Source organism: Solanum dulcamara, chromosome 11 (genome assembly GCF_947179165.1).
Source record: "Solanum dulcamara chromosome 11, daSolDulc1.2, whole genome shotgun sequence".
Classification (NCBI taxonomy): Eukaryota; Viridiplantae; Streptophyta; class Magnoliopsida; order Solanales; family Solanaceae; genus Solanum; species Solanum dulcamara.
In genome coordinates this window covers 52763118-52785665 of record NC_077247.1, presented here as the reverse complement: position 1 = coordinate 52785665, position 22548 = coordinate 52763118, and the positions used below count along the sequence as shown (strand labels likewise).

The following is a 22548-nucleotide window of genomic DNA, read 5'->3' as shown; positions in this document are numbered from 1 at the left end:
TAAACAACCTCTCTTGCATCTTTATGTTTTTTTTATATATATAAAACATTTGATGTTACCTGTGCTAAAGTTTATAAATACCTATCCATCACTGATCTCCTTCACCGCGCGTTTTAAGCGATAGTTTATAGTAACTAGGAAGATATGGCGAAAGATTACGTTGATAAGCCGTCAGCTCCGCTGTTTGATATAACGGAGCTGAAGAACTGGTCTTTTTACAGAGCATTGATTGCTGAATTTATTGCGACGCTTCTGTTCCTCTACGTTAGCGTGGCTACTGTTATTGGCCACAAGAAGCAAGTTGGTCCCTGCGAAGGCGTTGGACTTCTTGGTATTGCGTGGGCTTTTGGTGGCATGATTTTTGTTCTTGTCTATTCCACTGCTGGGATTTCTGGTACGTACTCATTTTCTCTTCGCAACTTCAGAATTTGAATTAACTAAAAAGTTACTCGTTTGATTGAATGATAAACTTCTACTTACAACACGGCAGTACAAAATTTGAACTACGGAATCGTAAGTTTTTAAGTTTAAAGTTTAATTAAAGAAGGTGTGAATCTTGCGTGGTCATTAATTAGATCAAGTTCAAAATTTCCCCTCAAAATTCCCAATCGCATGCTTTGCATGTTGCAGAATATTATTTTATATAAATAATAATAAATAAGATGAATTAACCAATTCATTTTGATTCTGCATCTTCATGTGACTTAATAAGAGAGAAAGATTCAGCTTCTGTGACGAGGAGTGACGAAACACACTGTTTTGGATCTTCGACCTGCGGATATATACGACTGAGAATTAAGCTTCTTTTTCTTTTCGATCGAGCATAGTTAATTAACTAGCGGCAGACCATAAAACTTGACCTAATTTTAGCATATTCCCGTCAGAATGAAAATTAAAGGAATAGACGATTAATCTTCTTATTTGTATTAATTATAATGCCCCCTCGTCCCATCTCTCTCAGTCCAGCTATTATGATTTTATAAGATATGCATGGTACCTGGAGCTAGGTAGATTCGAACCCGTTTGATGAAAAATTATACACTGTTTATTATGATTAATTTTTTATATATATATATATATAATAAATGTTAGAATTCGCCATTACTACATGCAACTACCTAATCGATCAGATAATTTCAAATCCTCCGCTGACTTTAACCTTGGAGTAAACATGACAAACACTGACATCAATTTTTTTTTTTTTACAAAGGGGGGCATATAAACCCAGCAGTGACGTTTGGTCTATTACTAGCAAGGAAGGTGTCATTACTAAGAGCGGTGATGTACATGGTGGCGCAATGCTTAGGAGCCATTTGCGGCGTTGGTATAGTGAAAGGTCTGATGAAGCATGACTATAACAAGTATGGTGGCGGTGCTAATACCGTCGCAGTTGGCTACTCAACCGGCGCAGCATTGGGTGCAGAGATCATTGGCACTTTCCTACTCATGTATACCGTATTCTGCGCCACCGACGCCAAAGCCAAAGCCCGTGATTCCCACGTCCCTGTAAGTGTCATCCCTAAATCTACACAAATACTCCATCTATGTTTAAGTTTTGTGCATTGTCAATGTACAAAATATTTTACACCATCAGGTGAATTAAATAATTACCACCAAATTTATATAATTAAAATTTAGGATAAAAATATTAAAACTAAAATCCTAATTGCATTCTAACTAAATTAATTAGTTACTATTTCCTTTTAATAACATAAATCAAATCTAACTTTTCTATATTTCCCTCTCAACAAAATTATCACAATTAATGAAACAATTCTTCACGTTTCAAATGCTATTAAAATTGCAAGAAGTAATTCATTCATGCTTCAACTTGTTAATTTTGGTGAGAAAAGAAATTGGATCGAAATTCAAAATCTATTAAAACTTTGTAAACAATATCTAGTTTTTCCTTATTTCTTTAAGAAAAAATTGAAGAAACATCCAAATTTACAAACATCACATAAATATATGCATCAAAATCTTAAAATTCATTTATCACATTAAGGAGAGATGAATGCAGGGTTAAAAAGACAAGCAACGAAAGATAATATGGAGAGAAGGTTTTGCCTGAGAATCCGGTTTAGATAAGTTGAGGAAATTGTTTCAATTTCAGGAAAAAAAAAGTTAAAAATAGTTAAAGGAATTTAATTTTTTTTGAAAAAATGAGTTACCTACGATAGCAGATCAACTTTATCAGATAATGTAGAATATTTTGTAGACGGACGGTGCACAAAACTTAAACTCTATTTGGATTCGACACACTATTAAAGAAATAATGATTTACATGACTATTTTACTATACTATTCATATTAATTAATGTGTAGTATTAATTCTTAAAAATTAATTTGAAGAATAAGTAATATTGCTAAGATTAAAATATGAAAAAAAATATATTTTTTTGAAATTGTAGACAAATAATAAAAAATAAAGGTAGGACAAACTTTCTTTTTACTTCTTTCCAAAAATGTATTACACACTACTAAATTTGGAAACATATATACACTTCTCATGTTACCATCTGATAAGATTTATATTGACTTAAACGTTATAAAATGTTTAACATCACAAATTTTATAGCATACAAATAATTAAGATATATTTGGGATTATAAATTTCAAAAATCTTGATTTCTTTCTTTTAACTACATGTCATTCAAATTATGTAACTTTACTAGGAAAGAAGTTAATATGACCTACCATAGTTAATTAAATTACATTGATTTTTTAAAATTTGTTTATGCCTGTATAACTTTAATCTGTTTTTATATATTTACAAACTTTCTTTTAATAAAGTTGTTTGATTTTTTACGCAATTTATCAAATGTAATAATCGTATACACAATAAGAAAATATCAAGTGTGGAAAATTTTTGGAGGACAAGACTTAAATTCTAATAAAGACAAGATACAGAGTGTTAATGGGTCTACTAGTAATTGTATGATTGAAGGTAACAAACATATGAAAAAATAATTGAGTTACGCAAAAAACATAATTTATAAAATGTTAAAGTGTATACGCAACAAGAAATATCGTCCACAAATTTTAGAGAACAAGGCTTAAATCCTAATAGAGACGAAATACATCAGTTTTGATGGATCTACTAGTAATAGTATGATTGAAGGTAGCAAATATATGAAAAAATAATTGAGTTACACAAAAATTGATTTAGACACTACATTATTAAAAAAAATATATTTACGCATATCAGTCATAAAAAACTACCGTATATACTTATCTACCTCTGTAGCATTAAATTAAGATAGCGCTTGATTATAAATTCTCAAATATTTTTGGCAAGTTATTTTTTATTGAAGTTTGTTTGGTCATAGATTTTAAGATAAATATTTGACTATTAAAAAAAATAAAATTTTGTAAAACTTATTTATATCTATATAACTTTAATCTATTTTTATATATTTACAATCTTTCTTTAAGAAAATTGTTTGATTCTTTTACGCAATTTATAAAATGTTACGTCGTATACACAATAAGAAATTATCGAAGTGTGCAAAAATTTCAGAGAACAAGGCTTTAATCCTAATAGAAACAAAATATATAAGTGTTGATGGGTCTGCCTAGTAACTGTATGACGGAAGGTAACAGATATGTGGAAAAGTAATTGAGTTGTGTAAAATTGATTTAGACACCACATTATTAAAAAACATATTCACACATATCAATCATAAAAAGCTACTGTATACACAACTGTTGAAAACTCTGGATGCAATACTAACAAGACATAACTGACAAAAGAAACAGTGTGTTAAGAGATTGATATGGATCGGGAATTGAATAGGAAAACTTGTGAAGTTCCAGTAAGAAATATATACTTATCCACCTCTTTAGCCTAAATTAAGAAAAAGGAAAATGGGCAGACATAACTTTCAACTTTACGATTTAAAGTAAAAAAAATGATGTGTATATATATTCTTGTCGTCTGACAAATGATGCATATTTACTTTTTTCGTTAACATATCTATATTTACTTAATTGAAAAATTATAATAGTGATTTTTTTAATGGCTTTCAAAAATTATCTCACTTCTTTTTTACACCTCTAGACTTGACCCAAATGGTAAAGAAAAATCAGTTCTCTTCTATTTAGTCATAAAATGGGTTTGGATCAGGTCTAAATAGATGAAGAATTGAATTATTTTAAAATTGGGGTTGGGTCTAGGTGCGTAAAAAATTGATGAGGTAATTTTTTTAAGCCACATAACATTTTTGAAATTTAAAAAGCAATTTTAATTTATTTTTTAAAATTCAGTTTGTTAACGAAAAGGGTAAATATACACCATTTATTAGATGAGGATGGTATATATGCACCTCTTGTTAGACTGCAAATGTATACATGCAATAATTTTTTAACGAAGGGTATGTCCGTTCTAAATCGCAGAGTTGAAAGGTATATCTGCCCTTTACCCTTAAAGAAAAAAACATTCATCGTTTGTCCGCTGACAGGTACTAGCACCATTGCCAATTGGATTCACGGTGTTTATGGTGCATTTGGCCACCATTCCCATCACTGGCACTGGCATCAATCCTGCTAGGAGTTTCGGAGCTGCTGTCATTTACAACGATACCACAGCTTGGAGTGACCATGTAAGTAGCATAATTCTACATCAATCAGCTGCCTAGCTAGTCTTTTAATTAAAGCTAATCAATCTCATATATACATTTCCTAATCTGTTTTCGTATAGTGGATCTTCTGGGTTGGACCCTCTCTGGGAGCATTGGCTGCTAATATCTACCACCAACAAATTCTGCGAGGTCACGCTATCAAAGCTTTCTCCTTCTACAACGATCCCAACAATTGAACTACCCTCATTATTAATAATAATGTTATCGTCTACCCAGCATAACGGCAGCACTAAAGTAACAGTGTTGATAACCATTTTGCTGGACCTTGAATTTCTTTTGTTTTCACTTTGTGTGGCTTGTAAAATATCCAACACATTTTGGATTTATCAATGTTTTTTATCTTCATTTCTAATTCTTAGTAGCTCAGTTGATTAACTAATTCTTCACTAATAAGGTAACAAATCTATTCTACTCTGAGCAAGAGTTTTATATTTAAAAAGAGTAAACAACATCCATATCTCCATATGATTAAGATGCAATGAACCAGCTTCTTTTTTCTGTTCTATTACCAATTAACGCAAATGCAAAACTTGTGTTTATGATCAATGAAGTAGAGAACGGTATCAAAAGGTTGGAGACCTGATCGATGAAGATAGTAATAAACTTCAAGTGAGGTAATGCTAATATCCCTGATCCTAAAATCGAGCACCACTGGCTTTTTAGATACATTTCTTCTTCATAGGGGCAAAAGCAATACAGGGCAAGGGATGAACTCAGCCAGAAGGTTTGCATCTACATGCTTGGAATGGATAGCTTCCATGCTCATAACTACCATATCCAAGTTCATATCATCAGCAATTTCACCAATAATGGCTGTTGGCTTGCTTCCTTCACCTAGCCGCTCTAACAGCTTGAATTCCTGATATCCACCTGTACAAAGGTTTTTTTGTATACCAATCAGCAAATATACCAGACACATGTAAAAGTAACAGTGAGGAACGAGTTCACAGTAGTTAGTATTATGAGAAGTAGACCAAAACAGTTTTGCAGCATATACAACACATAAGCACAAACACAACATGTTTCAACTTTCCTATCTCAATGTACCAGGATGCTGTGCTGCATGATCAAATAACTGCAGAATCACATAACAAGAACTCCGCAGCAGAAAAATGAGATAAACATGTTATAATAAGATTGAAGAATCTGTCTCATAATACTCTATGCTACAGGGTTGCACGCAAAAAGCCAGTTGTTTTGCAAGTCTAGTGCACCCGTCCAGGTTGCACTTTTAAATCACAATCCATCAACTGGTTCATGCTTTTTAAGTACAGGAAAAAACAGTTACACACCTTCAGATAAATGCCACCGGATGCTTGCTAGTTGGGTCTCATGCTCTGGGTATGCTTCTTTCTCCTTTTCATCAATAACTGCAAAGACCAGAAAGACCTAGATTCCTTGAAATCTACCACTAAAAGTTTCTGTACCAAGAAAGTCATCTTTGTGTTTAGCTTTTGAAAGAACCAATAGCACACAACATAACATCAAGAGACATACCAACAACTGTTATATCAGCTCCATACTTCTTTGCCATAGCAGCGGCAGTTGCTGCAGCCTGATAAATTACCCAAGAATAAGTTACCTTTATAAGGTTTTTAAAAAGTATACATGCCACTTAGAAATCAAATGAGCTAGGAGATAATGTTCAACTAAAGAAAGGGGGAGAAAGACGGTAAAAGAAATATAATGTAGTTTGACAAAAGAAACTGATACAGTCTGCTTAATTTGTTCCACGATTAGCCAATACATATCTTCTCTCAGAAACAGCCTTTAACAGAAATGCAAGGTAAGGTTGCGTACAATAGACCCTTGTAGTCAGGGCCTTCCCCGGACCCCGCGCATAGCGGGAGCTTTAGTGCACCGAGCTGCCCTTTTATACCTTCTCTCAGAACCAGAGTGTTGAGAAACAAAAGGGTCCATCATTTTATTGAAACCTTTGCAGTTTACTCCTTTTTAAAATTTGGTGGTTATACCATTGTCATCCAGAGGTGAAATGTACTTTTGTCTTCAGCTACAGCTAACAACTGCTAATATGGAATCAAATCCTGTCACATAAATGCTACGGAGAAAGTCGTCCACCAAATAAAAGAATTATAGAGGATCTCACAATCTTTCATCAATGGCGCCATACCATCTACTTCAACTATGACACTTGGAAAAAAAGAAGCTATGCACACTTAGAGGCTGAAATAGTTGGAAATCCATAATTTCCCATAGAATTAAGAGAAAGGAAGCAAGGGTAGATTTGTTTAACCACGATGCTAAGAAGGAAAATGTAGAAAAGAAGTAGACCTGTCTTGAACCCTCAGAGAGATAAGGATTCCGGTCTGTAATTGGTAGCAGTACATGCTTGAAGTTGGTGAAAGCATCTGCAGCGGCACTGGCTTCAGACGCTTGAGCTTTAACAGATGCTGGAGAAATTAGCAAGAATAAGTTTCCAAAGTCCAAATTTTGAAAGACAGAAAGAAAATGCTTCATAGTGGTGTGACTGGATTAGCCACTCTTTCATAATCCTCAGAAAAAGTAGATATCAAGTGACAAATGAATATTATTGTTGTTCTCTATATAGCTACTATGTTCAACCAAACACTTCTGATAGGACGCGTCCTCTCCCAAGAAATTCCACAAAGCAACAAAAAATTTGTACAACACTATAATTTCCATATATCTCTATAGCTTACACTTTTTAATAAGAGTCCTTTGGTTCATCCGATAGTATAAAACCGTAATTTTTGTTTTGGTTAAGGGGAACAGAGGAGTTGGGAAGATACATTGTTTAAAACTAGAAAAGCAGATAACTAATCAAAAGAGCTAAGAGAAATTTTAATAACTCAGTTGTTCGCTATCTAAACTTTCACCTCGTTGTTAAGGATACGATTCACCACCTTGTAATCCCCTCCCCATTTCCCTAACTCCCATTTAAAAAGAAGAAAAAAACTACTGTATATAAGAGACCATTTATACCTAATGGCCTAGAAAACCATAGTAGGATGGTGTGACCATTTATACCAAATGGCCTGAAGTTAACTGTTCATAGCATAATAAAATTCATCTTCAAGAGAAGCTCAATGAAGTTGGGCAAAGAAAAGAATAAACTTGAACATTTCAATTCAATAACTTGAACATTTCCACATTAGTAAAGTTAGGGAAAACACACAAATTAGCAATCTAATGAAATACCCAATTTCTTCGAATAAAGAAAAAAAAAAGGCATTACCTTTGTGGCCGATTCTCAAATTCTTGGGGAAATTAGAGACCCTGCAAGTGTTGAGATTTGACGAAGAAAAAGAAGAAGTCAGCGAAGATGTAAAGGGGCGGGTAAAAATCGAAGTAGGAGTGTGGAAGATTGAAGTAGCAGCGGAGACTGCAAGGAAACAGTGAGCAAATGCCATGGATGAGTAAGATATCTGGGTATTCTACAAGATTTTATAAAGGTGGCTTCGAGAATATACAGGATGATAAGGACTATATATGATGATTTTGATTTGGATCCTTTTCCAAAATTTCTTGCAAAAATAGTTTTAAAACAAAATTTCTAGATAAGAAACGTTTACAAATAGATGCCATTTTTCGATTTTCGTTATATTCTCAAAATTATTTTATTAAGGGAGTCTCTTCTTTTCGGTTTTTTTTGGTATTTCCTAGGGTCAATTGATCGGATAGGTTAAGTTTAGATGGGTTATAATAGGTTAAAATAATAATTGTATCAAGATTCAATTCAATTAAAATTAGTTTAGATTAAAATGGGTTGGATCAAAATGGGTTATATACAGGGTTAAAATTCAATCAAATTTAATTTTTATTAAACTTAATTATTTTATTTGTTCTTTTCAATTGTTTTAGTATGTAATAAAAAAAAATTCTTTATTATGGCTATTATAACATATCAAATTGAAAAAAAAATTAAATCTCATTAGTCAATTCGGGTTACATATCAATCCAATTTTTTATGAATTGAGCTAATAAATAGAAAGGTCAATAACTAACCCAAACCTAAACAGATTGGGCGGATTGAGTTTGATTTTGCTATCCTAATATTTCTATTTCGTCACTTTTATTTTCCTTGGTTCTGTATGAAAAATAGGTTTTTATTTTATTAATTTATTTTAATAAATCAAAAGATTTTACTAGTTTTTTTTATATATAAAATAGTAGGAGTAATAATTGAATTTAAAATTTTAAAATATTATTAATAAAAAAGTAATTTAATAAGCTGTTTTTTTTAAATTAAATAGACCAAGTAATATGATTTCGATTTTAGGTGCTATTTTTTAGTTGTTGATCAAATATTAGTTACTCATTAATTTGCGAAAGTGACATAAATAGTTTACAAAAATTCGATTGGAGAAAATAATGACATATGACATAATTATTACTATCAAGTCCTACCTCTTTTCCATATTACCGGTTCATTTCTCTTTTTATCTGTCCTGAAATCATAAATAAAAAAGATATTTTTACTAGTTTATTCTTTACTTTTCTTAATATAATCTCTATTTATGTAATTTATTGATTAATATTAAAATTAATAATGGATTTTTTTTGAAAGTTGAAACTTTATAATATTATACTTTTTAAAACGATTTAATTTTAAAGTCAACATGGAGAAAATTTAAGAAATATTACCTTGATTTTATAAATTGACAACTAATATGAGATTACTAATTTCGGTAATGTGAAAACTAATATGCGACAAAGAAATATGAAAATGTGTATAAAAGGAACAGCACAATAAATCAATAGGATAAATAAGCATGTTTGGCTAAGTTTATAAAATTTATTTATTTTAAAAAGTATTTGTCTATTAAAATATTTTTGAAAAGATTGTGTTTGCATAATCCCTTTTGTTGCCACTCAACTAGTTCATTCAGTTTGTCTTACTAAATACAACGACTTATGAGGTGTTCTGGATTCATTCAATTTCTCTTTACCTTGAAACATTAATCCTTCCGTTCATTTTTCGTTCCATATTAATTACTTAAAGCATTAATTTTTTTGTGCAAAGTTCAAAATGGACGAGAGAGCCTTAGGTAACAACTTTCTCTACATATATAGTTAAGTCTATTCCCTTGCTCCATTCTTCGCAATGATAACATTTGAAACAATTGATCAATTCTTCCATTGCTATCAATAAAATGAAATTAAGATAATAGAGTAGTATAATATAGGAAATGATAGACAATCCATTTTCCTGGATCATCTAATTTGTAAATTATGCAGATATATCAAATTGCTAATAATTATAAGTAGAAGTAATTAATTAGTTTACTACCCTGCAATCTTTTCTAACTTCTTGACCTCCTGTAAGGCTACTCATCTTAATCATAGAATTAGAAAAAGCCTTATGAAAAGCTGCTTTTGAGGTAGCAAACTTATAAACTAAGCTCTTCGTTTTTGGTGTAGTGAGCAATGCATGATCCGAGGATAACAAACTTTTCTTTTGGAGAATTAGCCTGTAATGAGTATTATCAAAGGTTGTTGGTGAAGGATCATTGTTTATTCCTGCATTTTTAGCCCTGTTTTTGAGTGGACATATGCCCTTCAAGCTTGCTGCAAACGATGGACGTAGCGTAGGGTCTATGTCATGTGTGGCGTTGAAGTTGTATATACGGTTCATAAACGATGAGCAATGGGTAAAACCTAGAGTGTGTGCACCTGCTAGTCAAAGAGATTATATAGTCCTATCAGTTATAAGTTGAGTGACCATTTAAGAAATTAACTCGAGAAAAAATTGGATCATTATTGTTATCAGGACCTAAGAGAGCCACCAAGTCATCTAATGATAGACCTCTCTGATGGAAGCTTTGTTGGAGTTGAGAAATGTTGAATGTAGGCTTTGGAAGCAGTATTGTTTCACTAGCTCTTGAGATTCGTCCGTCTTTTCTTCCTTTAGGCACGTTCCAGTAAGGTCCGCCGGACTGAAAAAACAACTGACAATAAGTTTGTAGAATAGAGTAGTATTTGTGACACTCTAGGCAAACCCACATCAGCACACGCCTTAAAGTCGTGCGGGATGATGTTACAGTACAGACAGCATTATTACTCCACATCTTTCAGTATTGTTAGTCCTGATTTTTATAGTCTCTACTTTAGTAATATCATCTTCAATGAATTTGTTTACATTTATACCATATAGTATCTACACCTGTAGTACAGTAGTAACAGTACATATGTATATGTTTCTTTATGTCCTTCTCCTAGCAGGGAATACGTACTTACCAATACGACTGCATCTCTTGCAGCAAACGCTAATATATCAGCACAAGAGACAACGCCAGGACATATAGCTTCAACTGCTCTCTTCGCGCCATCAATAACATAGAATCCGTGCATAGAACCATTAGGAGGCGCGTCCTTTTCTGCGGTGTTTTTCCCCTTGGAGCTCAACAAAATTGAAGCATCACATCCCTTCAAGCAAGGTAGAACAGAGGAAGTAAGTACAGTAAAATTAATATGCTTAGAAATAACAGGGGAATAATCTTTTACCGTAAGAAAAATATATTTTTTTGTGTACCCGTAGGAAACAATCATGGAAATGCATCCTTAGAAGTGTTGCAGGCACTGTTCTATCTTTCTGTGCTTCCTCCTTAACAATCTTCATTACTGTGTCTTCAGCTTGAGGGCATGTTTTTGCATAGTAATTTGAACTAAGTGCATTCCCTTGCGAATAGTAGATGGAGAAAAAAAGAAATGTGCTCAACAATGGAACAAAGTATGCCATTGGAAATCTACTAAAGGGTAACTATTTTGTGGCTTATGTTATGTGACATTTGACAACTACAAATGCTTACTTATAGGTAGAGGGCCAAAGTTTTTGTGATTATTCTTTGAAATGATTAGCTTGAATAGTAAATTTGGTGGCATGCATGTTTGTCATAGATAGTGGAGTGTTTTCTAAGCATCTCTAATTGCTAGAAGATTTTTGTTGTTACTTTTTGTCTGTCCAGCAGAAATCTAGCTTTATGCCTAATGAAACTTTCAAAAGGGTACTAATTGTGAGCAGACATAAATGATTAACTATGGTGGTTAACATTTGAAATTTTTTTTTTTTTTTTTTTTTTTGGGGGGGGGGGGGGGATTCATTATGCATGTAATTAAGCTAAATTGTCTGGTTCTCAGCATTGGTCATTTCGATTTGACAAAGATGCTACCGCATAGAGTAAGCCAAGTAGAAGATCACTTTTCGCATGGCTTTCTATTAATATAAACTTATAAAGCATAGTACCTATTTGTCTGTTTGCAATGATAACACATAATTATGATTTGATCTTGCTGCTTATCTGCTTGATGATTACTCCACCACCATTTTCCACTTGCCAGAGCCTTCCATGTAAAATCAAATGGCTAAAATGGTAACAGGGAGAGTAACCTTTTTACTTTTTTTTTATTAATATATCTCGTAAGGATCTCTCGAGTAATTAATATACATCTGATCGATCGATCTCGAGATAATAGAAGGAAGTTTTTTTAGTAAAAAAAGAAGTATAGTTTATGAGAATCCAATTTGTCTAATAAATTACCTTGGGCTCCCAATAATTTCGTTATAAACATGTTTTAGTTCCTCCCCTTCATCCTAATAAGCAAGATTTAATTGCTCTACATCTGACTAGGGAAGTATGTATGTCTCTACTCCTTTAGTGGAGTGTGAGGAACATCTTTTATCTTCCTTCCTTAGCAATAGTTCTTTTATGTGTGTGTGCACTTACTGATTTTTATTGGCTAAAAGTATGAACTTGTTAAAGAAGACATGATAAATCTAAAATCACATATCGAATTGTTGTCTCATAAGATGTATAATTTGGTTCACTACTTGTATATATATCAGTGGACATACAAAGGTGAGATCTAAAAACTGTTGGGGTGAGAAAGCACCATAATTAAAGTTTGATATGATGAAAATAATAAAAATAAATTAGACACGAGAATTTTACGTGGAAACCCCTCTAACTGATAAAAGGGAAAAACCACGGGGTAGAAGGATCTCACTATTTTAATATGGAGTACACAGCTCTCAAATACAAGGAGAAAACAACAATTAACACTTCTCTCTTGTAAAAGGAACAACTACTAAAGAGGACACTCAAGACTAAAATATTTATCTTGGTGTATAAGTCTCTTTGTATTCTTACTCTCTCTTTCTGGAATGGGATAAATGAGGGCAAGAGGTCCTCTATTTATAGGAAACTAGAAACGCGTAAAATCCGCGTATTGAACCTCCCATCTTGACTACGCGTTCAAAACGCGATTTGTTCCTTTTTTGACTACGCGTTCAAAACGCGTTTTGTTGATTTTTTGACTACGCGTTCAAAACGCGTTTTGATGACTATCTTGCAAAAACATCTAGCCCTTAAAGAAACTCTAGTGTTGCCCTTATTTTGACCCTAGGATTTCTATTTAATTTTTCCTAAATTGGACCATGGTTATATCTAACTTTTTTTTCCAAAATACTACTACTAGGTCTAGTTGACTGTAGACAGTTGGGCCATTTCAAGGAATAACCCAGTCACAAATTCCGTTTGAGTTTGCAAATCAATGTCATCATGTTCATACCAAAATCACATTAGTTTACTATAGTTAAGTAATAGATTTGTGTAATAATACAAAATCAATCAATCATGGTTACTGATAAAGGTGGACATAAAAAATACTCATGTATTTATGAATTTCGTGCAAAGACTGAGCGTAAACTTTTTCTGCGGCACCAATAGTAGGACAAAAGAATTATTGCAATGCCGCAGGTCAAATGGATTTATTTGTAGTAAAAAGTTACAAAATACAAACTGATACATTGATAATGACATTGACAAAAAAGTTCTGCTCCTCAAAATCCTATAGTGACACTTTAAAAAGTGCTCTAGATAAGTTGCTAAATGAATTCTTAAAAATATAAGGATACAATTCTCCACACTGCATCCAGTTTTCTGGATATTATCATTAATTTGGTAGAATTAATAATTAATTAGCCACTCTACAATCCCTTCTGACCTCTTGACCTCCATTTATGCTGCTCATTTTGATCATAGAATTAGCAAAAGCCTTAAAGAACGCATCTTCTGAGCTAGCAAAGTTGGAAACCAGACTTTTAGTCTTGGGATTACTGAGCAAAGCTTGGTCTGAAGAGAACAGGCTCTTGTTCTGCAGAATTAACTTGTAATATGTATTGTCGAACATCATTGAGGAAGGATCCATGGGAGTTCCAGCATTTTTAGCCCTGTTTTTCAATGGACAAATGCCCTTTAAGGTTGCTGCTAAAGATGGATGCAATGTTGGATCAACATCATGGGTGGTATTAAAGTTGTGTATCCTGTTACTGAATGATGAACAATGAGAGAAACCTAAGGTGTGTCCACCTGTAGATTGAGACATATTATTTGTTAATTTTTAATTAGCTCAAATTCAAAAGAGATCGACAACTCGATAAGTGGAGTTACTAACCTGAAAAAACAGATAACATGTTACAAGTTACGATACACTGATAGTATACATATTTCTTTTATGCATATAAGTGTATATAAGTTAAATTTGTTGAATAATTGTTTATGTAGATGACCTGAGAGAGCGACAAGGTCTTCAAGTGATAATCCTCTTTGAGAGAAGCTTTGTTGAAGTTGTTTTATGTTAAAAGTGGGAGCTGGCAATTGTCTAGTTTCACTGGCTTTCGATGTTCTTCCATCTTTTCTTCCTTTAGGCACGTCCCAGGAAGGTCCACCAGACTGCCCATAATAACGTTACAACGTTAAGTTAATAACTGGAAAATGCAGGAAGAATTTCAAATAGAAAAGAGAGTTAACGTTGACAACATAATTAAGTACATATATAAAAAATGTATTCTCTGTAACAATTAATTTTTTTTAGATGAGATGGTCAGAAGAATTCAGACTTAAGAAATGTTTGCTTACAATGACAACAGAATCTCTGGCAGCAAAGGCTAAGATATCAGCACAAGAGACTATGCCAGGGCAAAGCGCTTCAACGGCTTTCTTTGCACTATCAATAACATAGAATGCATGCAAAGAAACATTAGGAGGACCATCTTTTTCTGCAGTGTTCTTCTTGGAGTTTAGTAACACCGAAGCATCGCAGCCCTATGGGAAAATAAAGAAGATCAGAAAGGAATTGTACAAATTCTAGTACTAATTAAATTTGTTCCCAAAAAAAATGTGCAAAAATGTACCCTTATGAAGCAGTCATGGAAGTGCATCCTTAGAAGAGCAGCAGGGACAGTTTTGTCCTTCTTTGTTGCTTCAGTAACAACTTGTGTGACAATATCTTCAACTTGAGGGCATGTGTTCTCATAGTAATTTGAACTAAGTGCATTTCCATGAGAGTAAATTAATGAGAAAATTAACAATGAGCTGAACGAGATTAATGCAGAAGAGGATGACATAGCTTCTTCTTGCTTAGCTAAATCCTGCAAAGAATGTAATTCCTAAGTGGTTGTAATTAATAAGCAGATTATTTGTGATGAAGAATAATAAAAATTAGCAAGCTTATATATAGGGATGATCTTGAAAGATAGGGACAGATTAGTAAAATGATTGTTGGAGTCTGAAATTAAAATATTAGCTCTAACAGTAAATTTGGTAACATGCATATTCCTTTTTCATAATCGAGTGTTTTTGAAGCATTGCTAAAACATTAATTTCCTTTCTTTCTTTTTTCATCTTAAAAACATTATCGTCAGTCCTTAACTTTCATGTTCAATAACAACAACATATGCAATGAAATTCACAAGTAGGGTTTGAAGAGGATAGAGTGTACACAAATACCAAAATTTATTCCTAAGTTCCTACCTTGTAGAGACTTAGTCCTAACAAATATGATCATTAAAAGAAAATGGATGTGAATTTTCTTGAGTATCACTAATCTTATAATTTATTTGGCATATAATAAGTACTCTGTCTTCAGAAGAAAAGAAAAAAAGAATTTGAATTTCTTGGAGCTTCCTAAATATGTACTATTTTCTAAAAAGAAAAAGAAAGGAAAAACTATTTCCCCTTTTAATTAAAAGACATTACTGGTAAAGTAGTTGAAATTGAAACATCAAAACCGTTTTGCATGTTATTCTGGCTTGTTATCTAAGGCTAATTTTGGTTGGTTATAATAATTTTACGAGCCTGGAATATTAATTGCATTATTGATGTGATTGGTAGTTAGGAATGCATTGCAGGCTGGCTTCTACTGATTGAAAATTTCATGAATGGGATTAGCAACTTTCCTCTTATTTCTTAGCGGATTCAACTTATATACACGGATAATAAATAAATTATACACTATTAGTTAAGTTTAAATGATTAAACCTTCTTGTTGTATGCATTGTATTTCTTAAGTTGTGGATTTAGAATTACTATAGATATAACTATAAAAGGGCAGCCCGGTGCACTAAAGCTCCCACTATGCGCGGGGTTCGGGGAAGGACCTGACCATAAGGGTCTATTGTATGCAGCCTATAGATAGATATAACTATCTATAATTATAATCTTTAGTTCAAATATCTAAATAAAAATCATAATTCATAATCTTTAGAATGTCTATAACTACTCTTGTATTATTTAAAATTTTGCAGTTAGTTTTTAAATTGAAGATCAAGAGCAACTATTTGTGCACAGATAGTTGTTTCTGGTTGTTTTTTCCTTGTTGGTCAAAGCGTTCTATATCGATCGTCTGAATTCCTAAATCCATTTACCTCGACCAGGATCAACCTCCTTTTCAGGGAAAGCTATCTATTTACACAAATACCTCTATGATTTCTGCTCGTTAATACATAGAGTCCAATAAGCATAGCTTGCGTTGGATGGATAAAAGGAGATAAGGGATACGCTTGTTTTCGACTATTGTATCTTCCCTGCCACACTGTTTCAACAACAACTTCTTAGCGACCTATGCAGAGGCACATAATAGATCGATACGAATATCATGAGCTGTCCCGTAATAAAACTAGTATAATATTTCTATAAATTCTATAAAGAAACGGTCTATTAGCACTTGAAGGGCTACACAATGGAGGTCGGATCGGCCTCGTATGGAGCGCTTTTAAAGTATAAAGTAAAGGCTTCGGTGTATAGAGAAGACCAACTTTCAATATAGGTCTCTCCTCTATCTAATAATCTTGGACGCCGTTGGTGCTTCGCCTATGATCAACTCATATTGATGGATTATAACCTCGAAAATAAGTGGTTTTGAAATTTTTAGGCCTGTTTATCCTTAAACCTTCAAAATTAAAAATCAAAAGTGTTATCCATCACGCAAAATCAAATTTATTAAACTTGGAGGTTTTATTCATAAGACAAATGGGGTTAAAAGCTCAATCATCCACTTACAAGGTTATTTATGTAAGTCACCCAATTTTGATCCAGTTAAACATTTGTGCTGGGCTCGTTAGGTAATAACATTGGGCTGAACTATTGGGCTCTGAATATCCATTGATCCAATGTAACCGTCGTCGTTTTCCTCTTCTGTGTCATATGGTCTGTAATAAGTTTCAGGGTTTTAGGGTTTTAGCGAGAAGAAGAACGTACTCATGGGGTCCAAAAACAAGGATATTAAGAACAGAAAGGGAAAAAGGCCGGCCGATGTTTCCTCCGCAGCCGGAGATGTAAGCGGCGGAGGAAGTAGAATTGAGAAGAATGTCATCAATGATTCTCGATTTGCAGCGTTACACTCGGATCCTAGATTCCGCGAACCACCTCAGAAGAAGTCGAAAGTCACCATTGATTCTCGATTCAATCGTATGTTCACTGACAAAAACTTCGCTTCATCAAAAGCTCCGACTGATATTAGAGGCAAACCCCGTAAATCTTCTGCTAAAAACCCTCTTAACCATTATTACCATATTGAAGAAGAAGAGGAGGAGGAGGAGGAGGGTGAGAAACAGAGGAGGAAGAAGGAGAAACCAAAGGTGATAGAATCTGAAAGTGATGATGACAATGAAGAAGAAGAGAGCGAGAGTGACAGTGAGACGAGTGAGGACCAGAAATTGACGAAAGTTGGCGCCGCATCATCAGAGTCCGAAGAAGATGAGGAGGTGGGAGGTAATAATTCATTGGCAAATTCGTCTGATTCCGATTCTGATTCTGACGATGAAATGGATGAAGTTTCCTCAGAGGAGGAAGACACTTTCGTGCAGGTATACAATGGAAAAGAGAGCATTTTTGTTGGGTATGAAATTTGGATTTATGGTGTCTAACGATTTTCAAATTTTTTGTTTTGGTGCGAAACAGAAAGAGGATGTGCCTGAAATTGACAAGGAAACCAAGAGGCTTGCAGTTGTTAACATGGATTGGGGTAGAGTAAAGGTACGTTCTTTGTTTTTTTGCAATATGGAAATTTGAATTTCCTAGAAAGGTGTCAAATTTGGAACTTTTGTTCTTTGATATGGTAATTATAATTGTTTTTCATTAACAATGCTGTAATTATAATTGCTTAAACCAACCCTATCAAGATAAATTTTGACCTGCAGGCTGTTGAATTGGTTGGGATGAGAATATGGTTCGTTCGGTTTTGTTTGACCATTACTGAGTTTGTCTAAATGTTTTTCTGGATGCTGGAGTAAATTGTTGAGCATTCAATTTTGAACATAGAAATAGTTGTGGAAAGGTGAAGCCAATTAAAAAAAGTTATGAATGGGTGTATTGTGGAGAAGTATTCCTTAGGTTTGAAACCGAGTTGCAGGCAAAACTGTTTTCTTTTCTCGATGAACTTACAAAATAATAGAAACAGTAGTCAGAGTACACAGGAGGCCATCTATGAGTTCATGCATTTGTCTATAATATATGATAGTGTTGGCTATTGTTCATCGTACCATACTGTGGTCATAATGTGGATTGCACCTCAATTTGAACTTATAAGGGGTCATTTGGTTTGTAGTATAGATTTCTAACTACTAAGTGATCTATAGAATTTTGTTTGTACAAATCTCTGCATAGCTACTATTGTTAGTTTTCAGTATTAAACTCTGCACTACTTTTTAAGGCATAACTTATGCGGAAATCTATATATAATCTATGCTACATAATGTGAAATAATAATATATTTAGTAGCAATGCCTAATTAGAAGAAAAGACAAAAAAATCCCTTAAGAGTAGGGAATCCCTGTATAATAATTATTTTTCACTGCACCTTACATTGTTATTCACTCCATAACAATCCTGACATTATTATTAATAACCCTGTTTTATATTCCATAACTAGCCATTAACCAAACTAACCCTATATTATAAATTCTCTTCTCAGTAACCTGTTATGCTATGTAGGCAGTTGACTTGTATATGCTATTGAGCTCCTTTCTCCCAAGAGGGGGTCAAATAATATCTGTTGCTGTCTATCCATCTGACTTTGGTCTCAAGCGTATGGAAGAGGAGGCTGTCCATGGTCCAGTTGGCCTATTTGATGAGGAAAAGCGAAAAGATGAAGACAGTGATGATAATGAAGAAGATGATGATGATGAGATGGACAATGAGAAATTACGTGCTTATGAAATGAGTCGGCTCAGGTGATGATATGGTTCTTTGTTTTTTCTGAGTGATGTATCTTTAAGTGATTCTTGCATTTTTTGACGACTAAAAATGATAGCTTGTTGATAAACCTTTATGAAATTTATTCTGTTTCTCTTCTCCTTTTTCCCTTATGCTCCTCCATTCTGTGTATCTTACTTCTATGTCTTTCATTATATCTCCCATAGGTCTCTTCTCAAATATACTTCGTTTGTACTTTGCAGGTATTATTATGCTGTGGTGGAATGCGATTCAAGTGCTACAGCAGATTACCTTTACAAAACTTGTGATGGGGTTGAGTTTGAAAGAACATCAAACAAATTAGATTTGAGGTTTATTCCAGATTCCATGGAATTCAAGCATCAACCACGTGACATTGCAACAGAGGTAATATATGGCATCACTTTGTCATCATAGGAGCCTTTAGTTTTAACGGTTATTATTGGATGAAAACATTAAATCTAATCGCATTTGTGTTTGAAGTGTTCATTTGGTTGTTATTGAGTATATTATAGTTTCAACATGCTGAATTATCTGCTTGTTTTCATCAAATTAAAAAAAGTTATCTAATTGTGTGCTCATGTTTTCCTTTTATTTCCGTGATCACTCTTCTGCCAAGGAAAATGATGAATGACAAGTCTTTCTTCCTTGCCCCTGTTTTTCCCTTTGCGCTCTCTGTTCTTGCGCGAGGAGTCAACTGCATGTCCCTATGATTAGAATAAAGCATATTTTTCTTCTTTCTCTGTGGTTTTTTTTGGGATGAGGGGAGGTGACATTACACTTTCTAAGAGCTCCTGTTCTTTACACTTTCTAAGGCCCATGTAATTCTTGTTGTTAAAGAAGATATTGTCTGAGCAACTTCTTCATCTTCTCAATTCTGTATAATGCTTTGACTGTTCTTTCTTAATAAGAAACTTAATATTTATTTTAATTAGTCAGAGACTAACATTTCTCTTTGTCTGGTTAACTTTCCTGCTAGAGTATTCTTCTCTTTGGGGGGGGGGGGGAGCGGGGACCAAAATGATTATTTAGTTGATTGATTATTATATTCTTCTGGTACTTAGGCCCCTGCAGATTATGAAGGTCTAGATTTTCACACTCGAGCTCTGCAACACAGCAATATTGAACTTACATGGGATGAGGATGAGCCACAACGCATCAGGACCTTGAAGAGACAGTTCAATGATGAACAGGTTTACTCTTGTTTGATGTAGAGTGTGTACATATGTGTATTTTAGTTCAGTATCTCTGTGAAAATCTTGAACTTTATCAAACTGTTCTTCTTGCTGATATGAGCAAGTGTGAGAAGATTGTTAGGCACGTCTTATGTCTTTTGCTACTCTTTGTTTTTTACTTGAGTGTGTTGTCAGTGAGCCTATAAAGTGGGATTAGAGATACAGTGTGCACATGCTTACTTGTACAGGTGTGGTATGTGGTTATCTATGTGTTAGTATTGTGCTATCTATTATGGCTGCTGGTAGGGTTGTGCTGCACTTTCCAATATAAGGGATATTCGTTTTGGGGTTTTTAAGATTTTAATGCCTTCCTATTAAAAAAATCCTCATGTTTATCACCTTGTTTCTTTCCCTCAATACAGTTGTGCTCTATTACTCTGCAAATATTGATATTGTTTCTTTGTTGGCAGCTTGCAGATATGGAGTTGAAAGAGTTTTTGGCTTCTGATGAGAGTGGAAGTGATGATAGTGAAGAAGGTGGTGATGACACAGAAGATAAATCTGCCAAAAGGAAGAAAAAACAAGATACCTACCGTGCGTTAATCCAGTCTGGGGAGGGTTCAGATGGAAATAATGAGGAGGAGGATCAGGATATGGAGGTCACATTTAACACTGGATTGGAAGATCTAAGCAAACGTATCCTAGAAAAGAAGGATAAACAGTCAGAAACTGTATGGGAAGCTTATCTCAGAAAGAAAAGGGAGAAAAAGAAGTCCAGGAAAGGTAACACCAAGGATTCTTCAGAAGATGAGAGCAGCAATAGTGATCAAGAACCTATAGAAGAACCTGAGGACTTCTTCATAGAAGAGCCTTCTGCAAAAGGGGATAAGGATTCCCAGCAGCAGAGCACCAGGAAAGGGAAGCAGAGCCTTGAAGCATCTGAAGAAGCGGAAGCAAGTAGAGCAGAGCTTGAGCTATTACTTGCAGATGACAAAGGAGGAGATGCTAATTTGAAGGGTTACAACATGAAACCTAAAAAGGCAAAGGGAAAGAAGGGTAAAGAAATTCCAGTTGAAGACAAATTACCAAGTATAGATTATGAAGATCCACGGTTTTCATCTCTCTTTAAATCACCACTCTTCGCGTTGGACCCCACAGATCCTCAGTTCAAACGGTATTTCCCATTTTCTTGTTCACAGCAGTTTCTTGTGTGTGCTTATAAACAAAACTGGTCAGGCATTTTCCCAATTCCACAACAAAGCCTGCTTGCTCTTTTCATTTACTTACGTGTGTCTCTTTTGGTTGTTGCAGGAGTGCAGCTTATGCTCGTCAGCTGGCGCAAAAGCAGCACAAGGTCGAAGAAGAAATTGTGAATGCAAAACAACAGGCTGGAATAACTGCACCACTGCAGCCATCCAGAACATTAGAGGCAGCAACAAGTGAACAATTGCAGTCTGATGATTTACCTTTGAGAAAAGAGAAGCACGAGCTATCTTCTTTAGTTAAATCTATTAAGATGAAATCACAACAATTATCATTGTCCTCTCGAGGTAAGGTGGTAGTAAAGAATGAAAAAAGTCAAGCAAGTGCAAAGAAGATTGAAGGAGAGCAAGGAAAGAAAGAGAGTGCAAAAAGTAGAGCAAGGGCAAAGAGGGATGAAAAGCAAGTAAAATAAGAGAGCGAAAAGTAGGAGGTTACATAAATTTTGCTCTAAGACTTCTCATGAGAGTAGTGTCATGACCCGCCACTTGATCATGAAAAAGGGCGAAGAATGACAGTAGACACAGGATTTATGAAAATGGATCATGGTTCAGTATGGGGTGAATAGTGGCGGCAGTGGATCTCAATACATAGCAACTTTAATTTTTTTTATTTCCCTTATTTTTTAATTGTAAGGTCTAAATTTATGGTTCCGTCATTATTTTGCTGTGTTAACTTGCACAGTTGTACGTTTTACAATTTTCAATTTATGTTTTACGTAATTCCTCTGTACTCATCTGAGATTCAAAATGCAGCAACTTCCTCAACTATTTTTCCTGACTAGCTTCAGAGGATTCTGATTACTGTGCTCTAGTATGTTTGAAAAGAAGTACCCCCTTGGTATAATTTCATGCATCATTTTTCCCCAGTACCAACACTTTTTATGTCAGTTTGAACATACCTTGGCTTGTCTACCTCCTCACCAGGTCATAAGTTGAAAAGAACTCACCTAGCGTTTTGTACTCGTGTTTGTTAGGGTCT

At 34.1% G+C, this 22548-nt stretch overlaps 5 protein-coding genes across 6 annotated transcripts; 2 read left to right on the top strand and 3 right to left on the bottom strand.

The window, feature by feature from the left end:
* Window positions 1-4985, top strand: LOC129873004 (probable aquaporin PIP2-8). Its single transcript, XM_055947977.1, has 4 exons — window positions 1-394; window positions 1211-1506; window positions 4461-4601; window positions 4700-4985. Exons 1-4 carry the CDS (start codon window positions 145-147, stop codon window positions 4814-4816), a joined length of 804 nt encoding a protein of 267 aa, XP_055803952.1. The 5' UTR covers window positions 1-144; the 3' UTR covers window positions 4817-4985.
* Window positions 4986-5108: 123 nt separating this feature from the next.
* On the bottom strand, window positions 5109-8214 carry LOC129873005 (uncharacterized). The gene is made up of 5 exons (XM_055947979.1): window positions 7858-8214; window positions 6933-7051; window positions 6138-6195; window positions 5933-6010; window positions 5109-5510 (listed from the first exon to the last, which is right to left on the bottom strand). Exons 1-5 carry the CDS (start codon window positions 8030-8032, stop codon window positions 5317-5319), a joined length of 624 nt encoding a protein of 207 aa, XP_055803954.1. The 5' UTR covers window positions 8033-8214; the 3' UTR covers window positions 5109-5316.
* A 1509-nt stretch (window positions 8215-9723) lies between these two features.
* Window positions 9724-11621, bottom strand: LOC129875188 (peroxidase 64-like). 2 transcript variants are annotated; one of them, XM_055950630.1, is made up of 4 exons: window positions 11127-11217; window positions 10860-11048; window positions 10396-10558; window positions 9724-10295 (listed from the first exon to the last, which is right to left on the bottom strand). In XM_055950630.1, the coding sequence occupies exons 1-4, from the start codon at window positions 11169-11171 to the stop codon at window positions 9901-9903; spliced, it is 792 nt and encodes a 263-aa protein (XP_055806605.1). In that variant the 5' UTR covers window positions 11172-11217; the 3' UTR covers window positions 9724-9900. The 2 variants fall into 2 exon arrangements, with proteins under 2 accessions (XP_055806605.1, XP_055806604.1); XM_055950629.1 differs by having other exon boundaries at window positions 9726-10295; window positions 11155-11621.
* Window positions 11622-13316: 1695 nt separating this feature from the next.
* Window positions 13317-15086, bottom strand: LOC129873693 (peroxidase 64-like). The gene is made up of 4 exons (XM_055948831.1): window positions 14815-15086; window positions 14540-14725; window positions 14191-14353; window positions 13317-13990 (listed from the first exon to the last, which is right to left on the bottom strand). The coding sequence occupies exons 1-4, from the start codon at window positions 15025-15027 to the stop codon at window positions 13596-13598; spliced, it is 957 nt and encodes a 318-aa protein (XP_055804806.1). The 5' UTR covers window positions 15028-15086; the 3' UTR covers window positions 13317-13595.
* Window positions 15087-17071: 1985 nt separating this feature from the next.
* On the top strand, window positions 17072-22413 carry LOC129873621 (pre-rRNA-processing protein ESF1). Its single transcript, XM_055948749.1, has 7 exons — window positions 17072-17766; window positions 17861-17935; window positions 18893-19131; window positions 19357-19519; window positions 20197-20325; window positions 20778-21481; window positions 21619-22413. The coding sequence occupies exons 1-7, from the start codon at window positions 17161-17163 to the stop codon at window positions 21980-21982; spliced, it is 2280 nt and encodes a 759-aa protein (XP_055804724.1). The 5' UTR covers window positions 17072-17160; the 3' UTR covers window positions 21983-22413.
* Window positions 22414-22548: the final 135 nt, after the last annotated feature.

Bases quoted from the DNA above. Each gene is read 5' to 3' on its own strand.
- LOC129873004 (XM_055947977.1), top strand. From the start codon at position 145: ATGGCGAAAGATTACGTTGATAAGCCGTCAGCTCCGCTGTTTGATATA. The intron at 395-1,210 runs GTACGTACTCAT...TTTTTTACAAAG, and splicing joins TTCCACTGCTGGGATTTCTG to GGGGGCATATAAACCCAGCA. The intron at 1,507-4,460 runs GTAAGTGTCATC...GTCCGCTGACAG, and splicing joins CCCGTGATTCCCACGTCCCT to GTACTAGCACCATTGCCAAT.
- LOC129873005 (XM_055947979.1), bottom strand. From the start codon at position 8,032: ATGGCATTTGCTCACTGTTTCCTTGCAGTCTCCGCTGCTACTTCAATC. The intron at 6,011-6,137 runs GTATGTCTCTTG...TGGTCTTTGCAG, and splicing joins AGCTGATATAACAGTTGTTG to TTATTGATGAAAAGGAGAAA. The intron at 5,511-5,932 runs GTGTGTAACTGT...ACCTTTGTACAG, and splicing joins CCGGTGGCATTTATCTGAAG to GTGGATATCAGGAATTCAAG.
- LOC129875188 (XM_055950629.1), bottom strand. From the start codon at position 11,361: ATGGCATACTTTGTTCCATTGTTGAGCACATTTCTTTTTTTCTCCATC. The intron at 11,049-11,154 runs GTACACAAAAAA...CCTTGCTTGAAG, and splicing joins TCCATGATTGTTTCCTACGG to GGATGTGATGCTTCAATTTT. The intron at 10,296-10,395 runs GTCCTGATAACA...TTTGACTAGCAG, and splicing joins TGACTTGGTGGCTCTCTTAG to GTGCACACACTCTAGGTTTT.
- LOC129873693 (XM_055948831.1), bottom strand. From the start codon at position 15,027: ATGTCATCCTCTTCTGCATTAATCTCGTTCAGCTCATTGTTAATTTTC. The intron at 14,354-14,539 runs GTAAGCAAACAT...TATTATGGGCAG, and splicing joins CCAGAGATTCTGTTGTCATT to TCTGGTGGACCTTCCTGGGA. The intron at 13,991-14,190 runs GTCATCTACATA...CTCAATCTACAG, and splicing joins AGACCTTGTCGCTCTCTCAG to GTGGACACACCTTAGGTTTC.
- LOC129873621 (XM_055948749.1), top strand. From the start codon at position 17,161: ATGGGGTCCAAAAACAAGGATATTAAGAACAGAAAGGGAAAAAGGCCG. The intron at 17,936-18,892 runs GTACGTTCTTTG...TATGCTATGTAG, and splicing joins TGGATTGGGGTAGAGTAAAG to GCAGTTGACTTGTATATGCT. The intron at 19,520-20,196 runs GTAATATATGGC...TCTGGTACTTAG, and splicing joins CACGTGACATTGCAACAGAG to GCCCCTGCAGATTATGAAGG.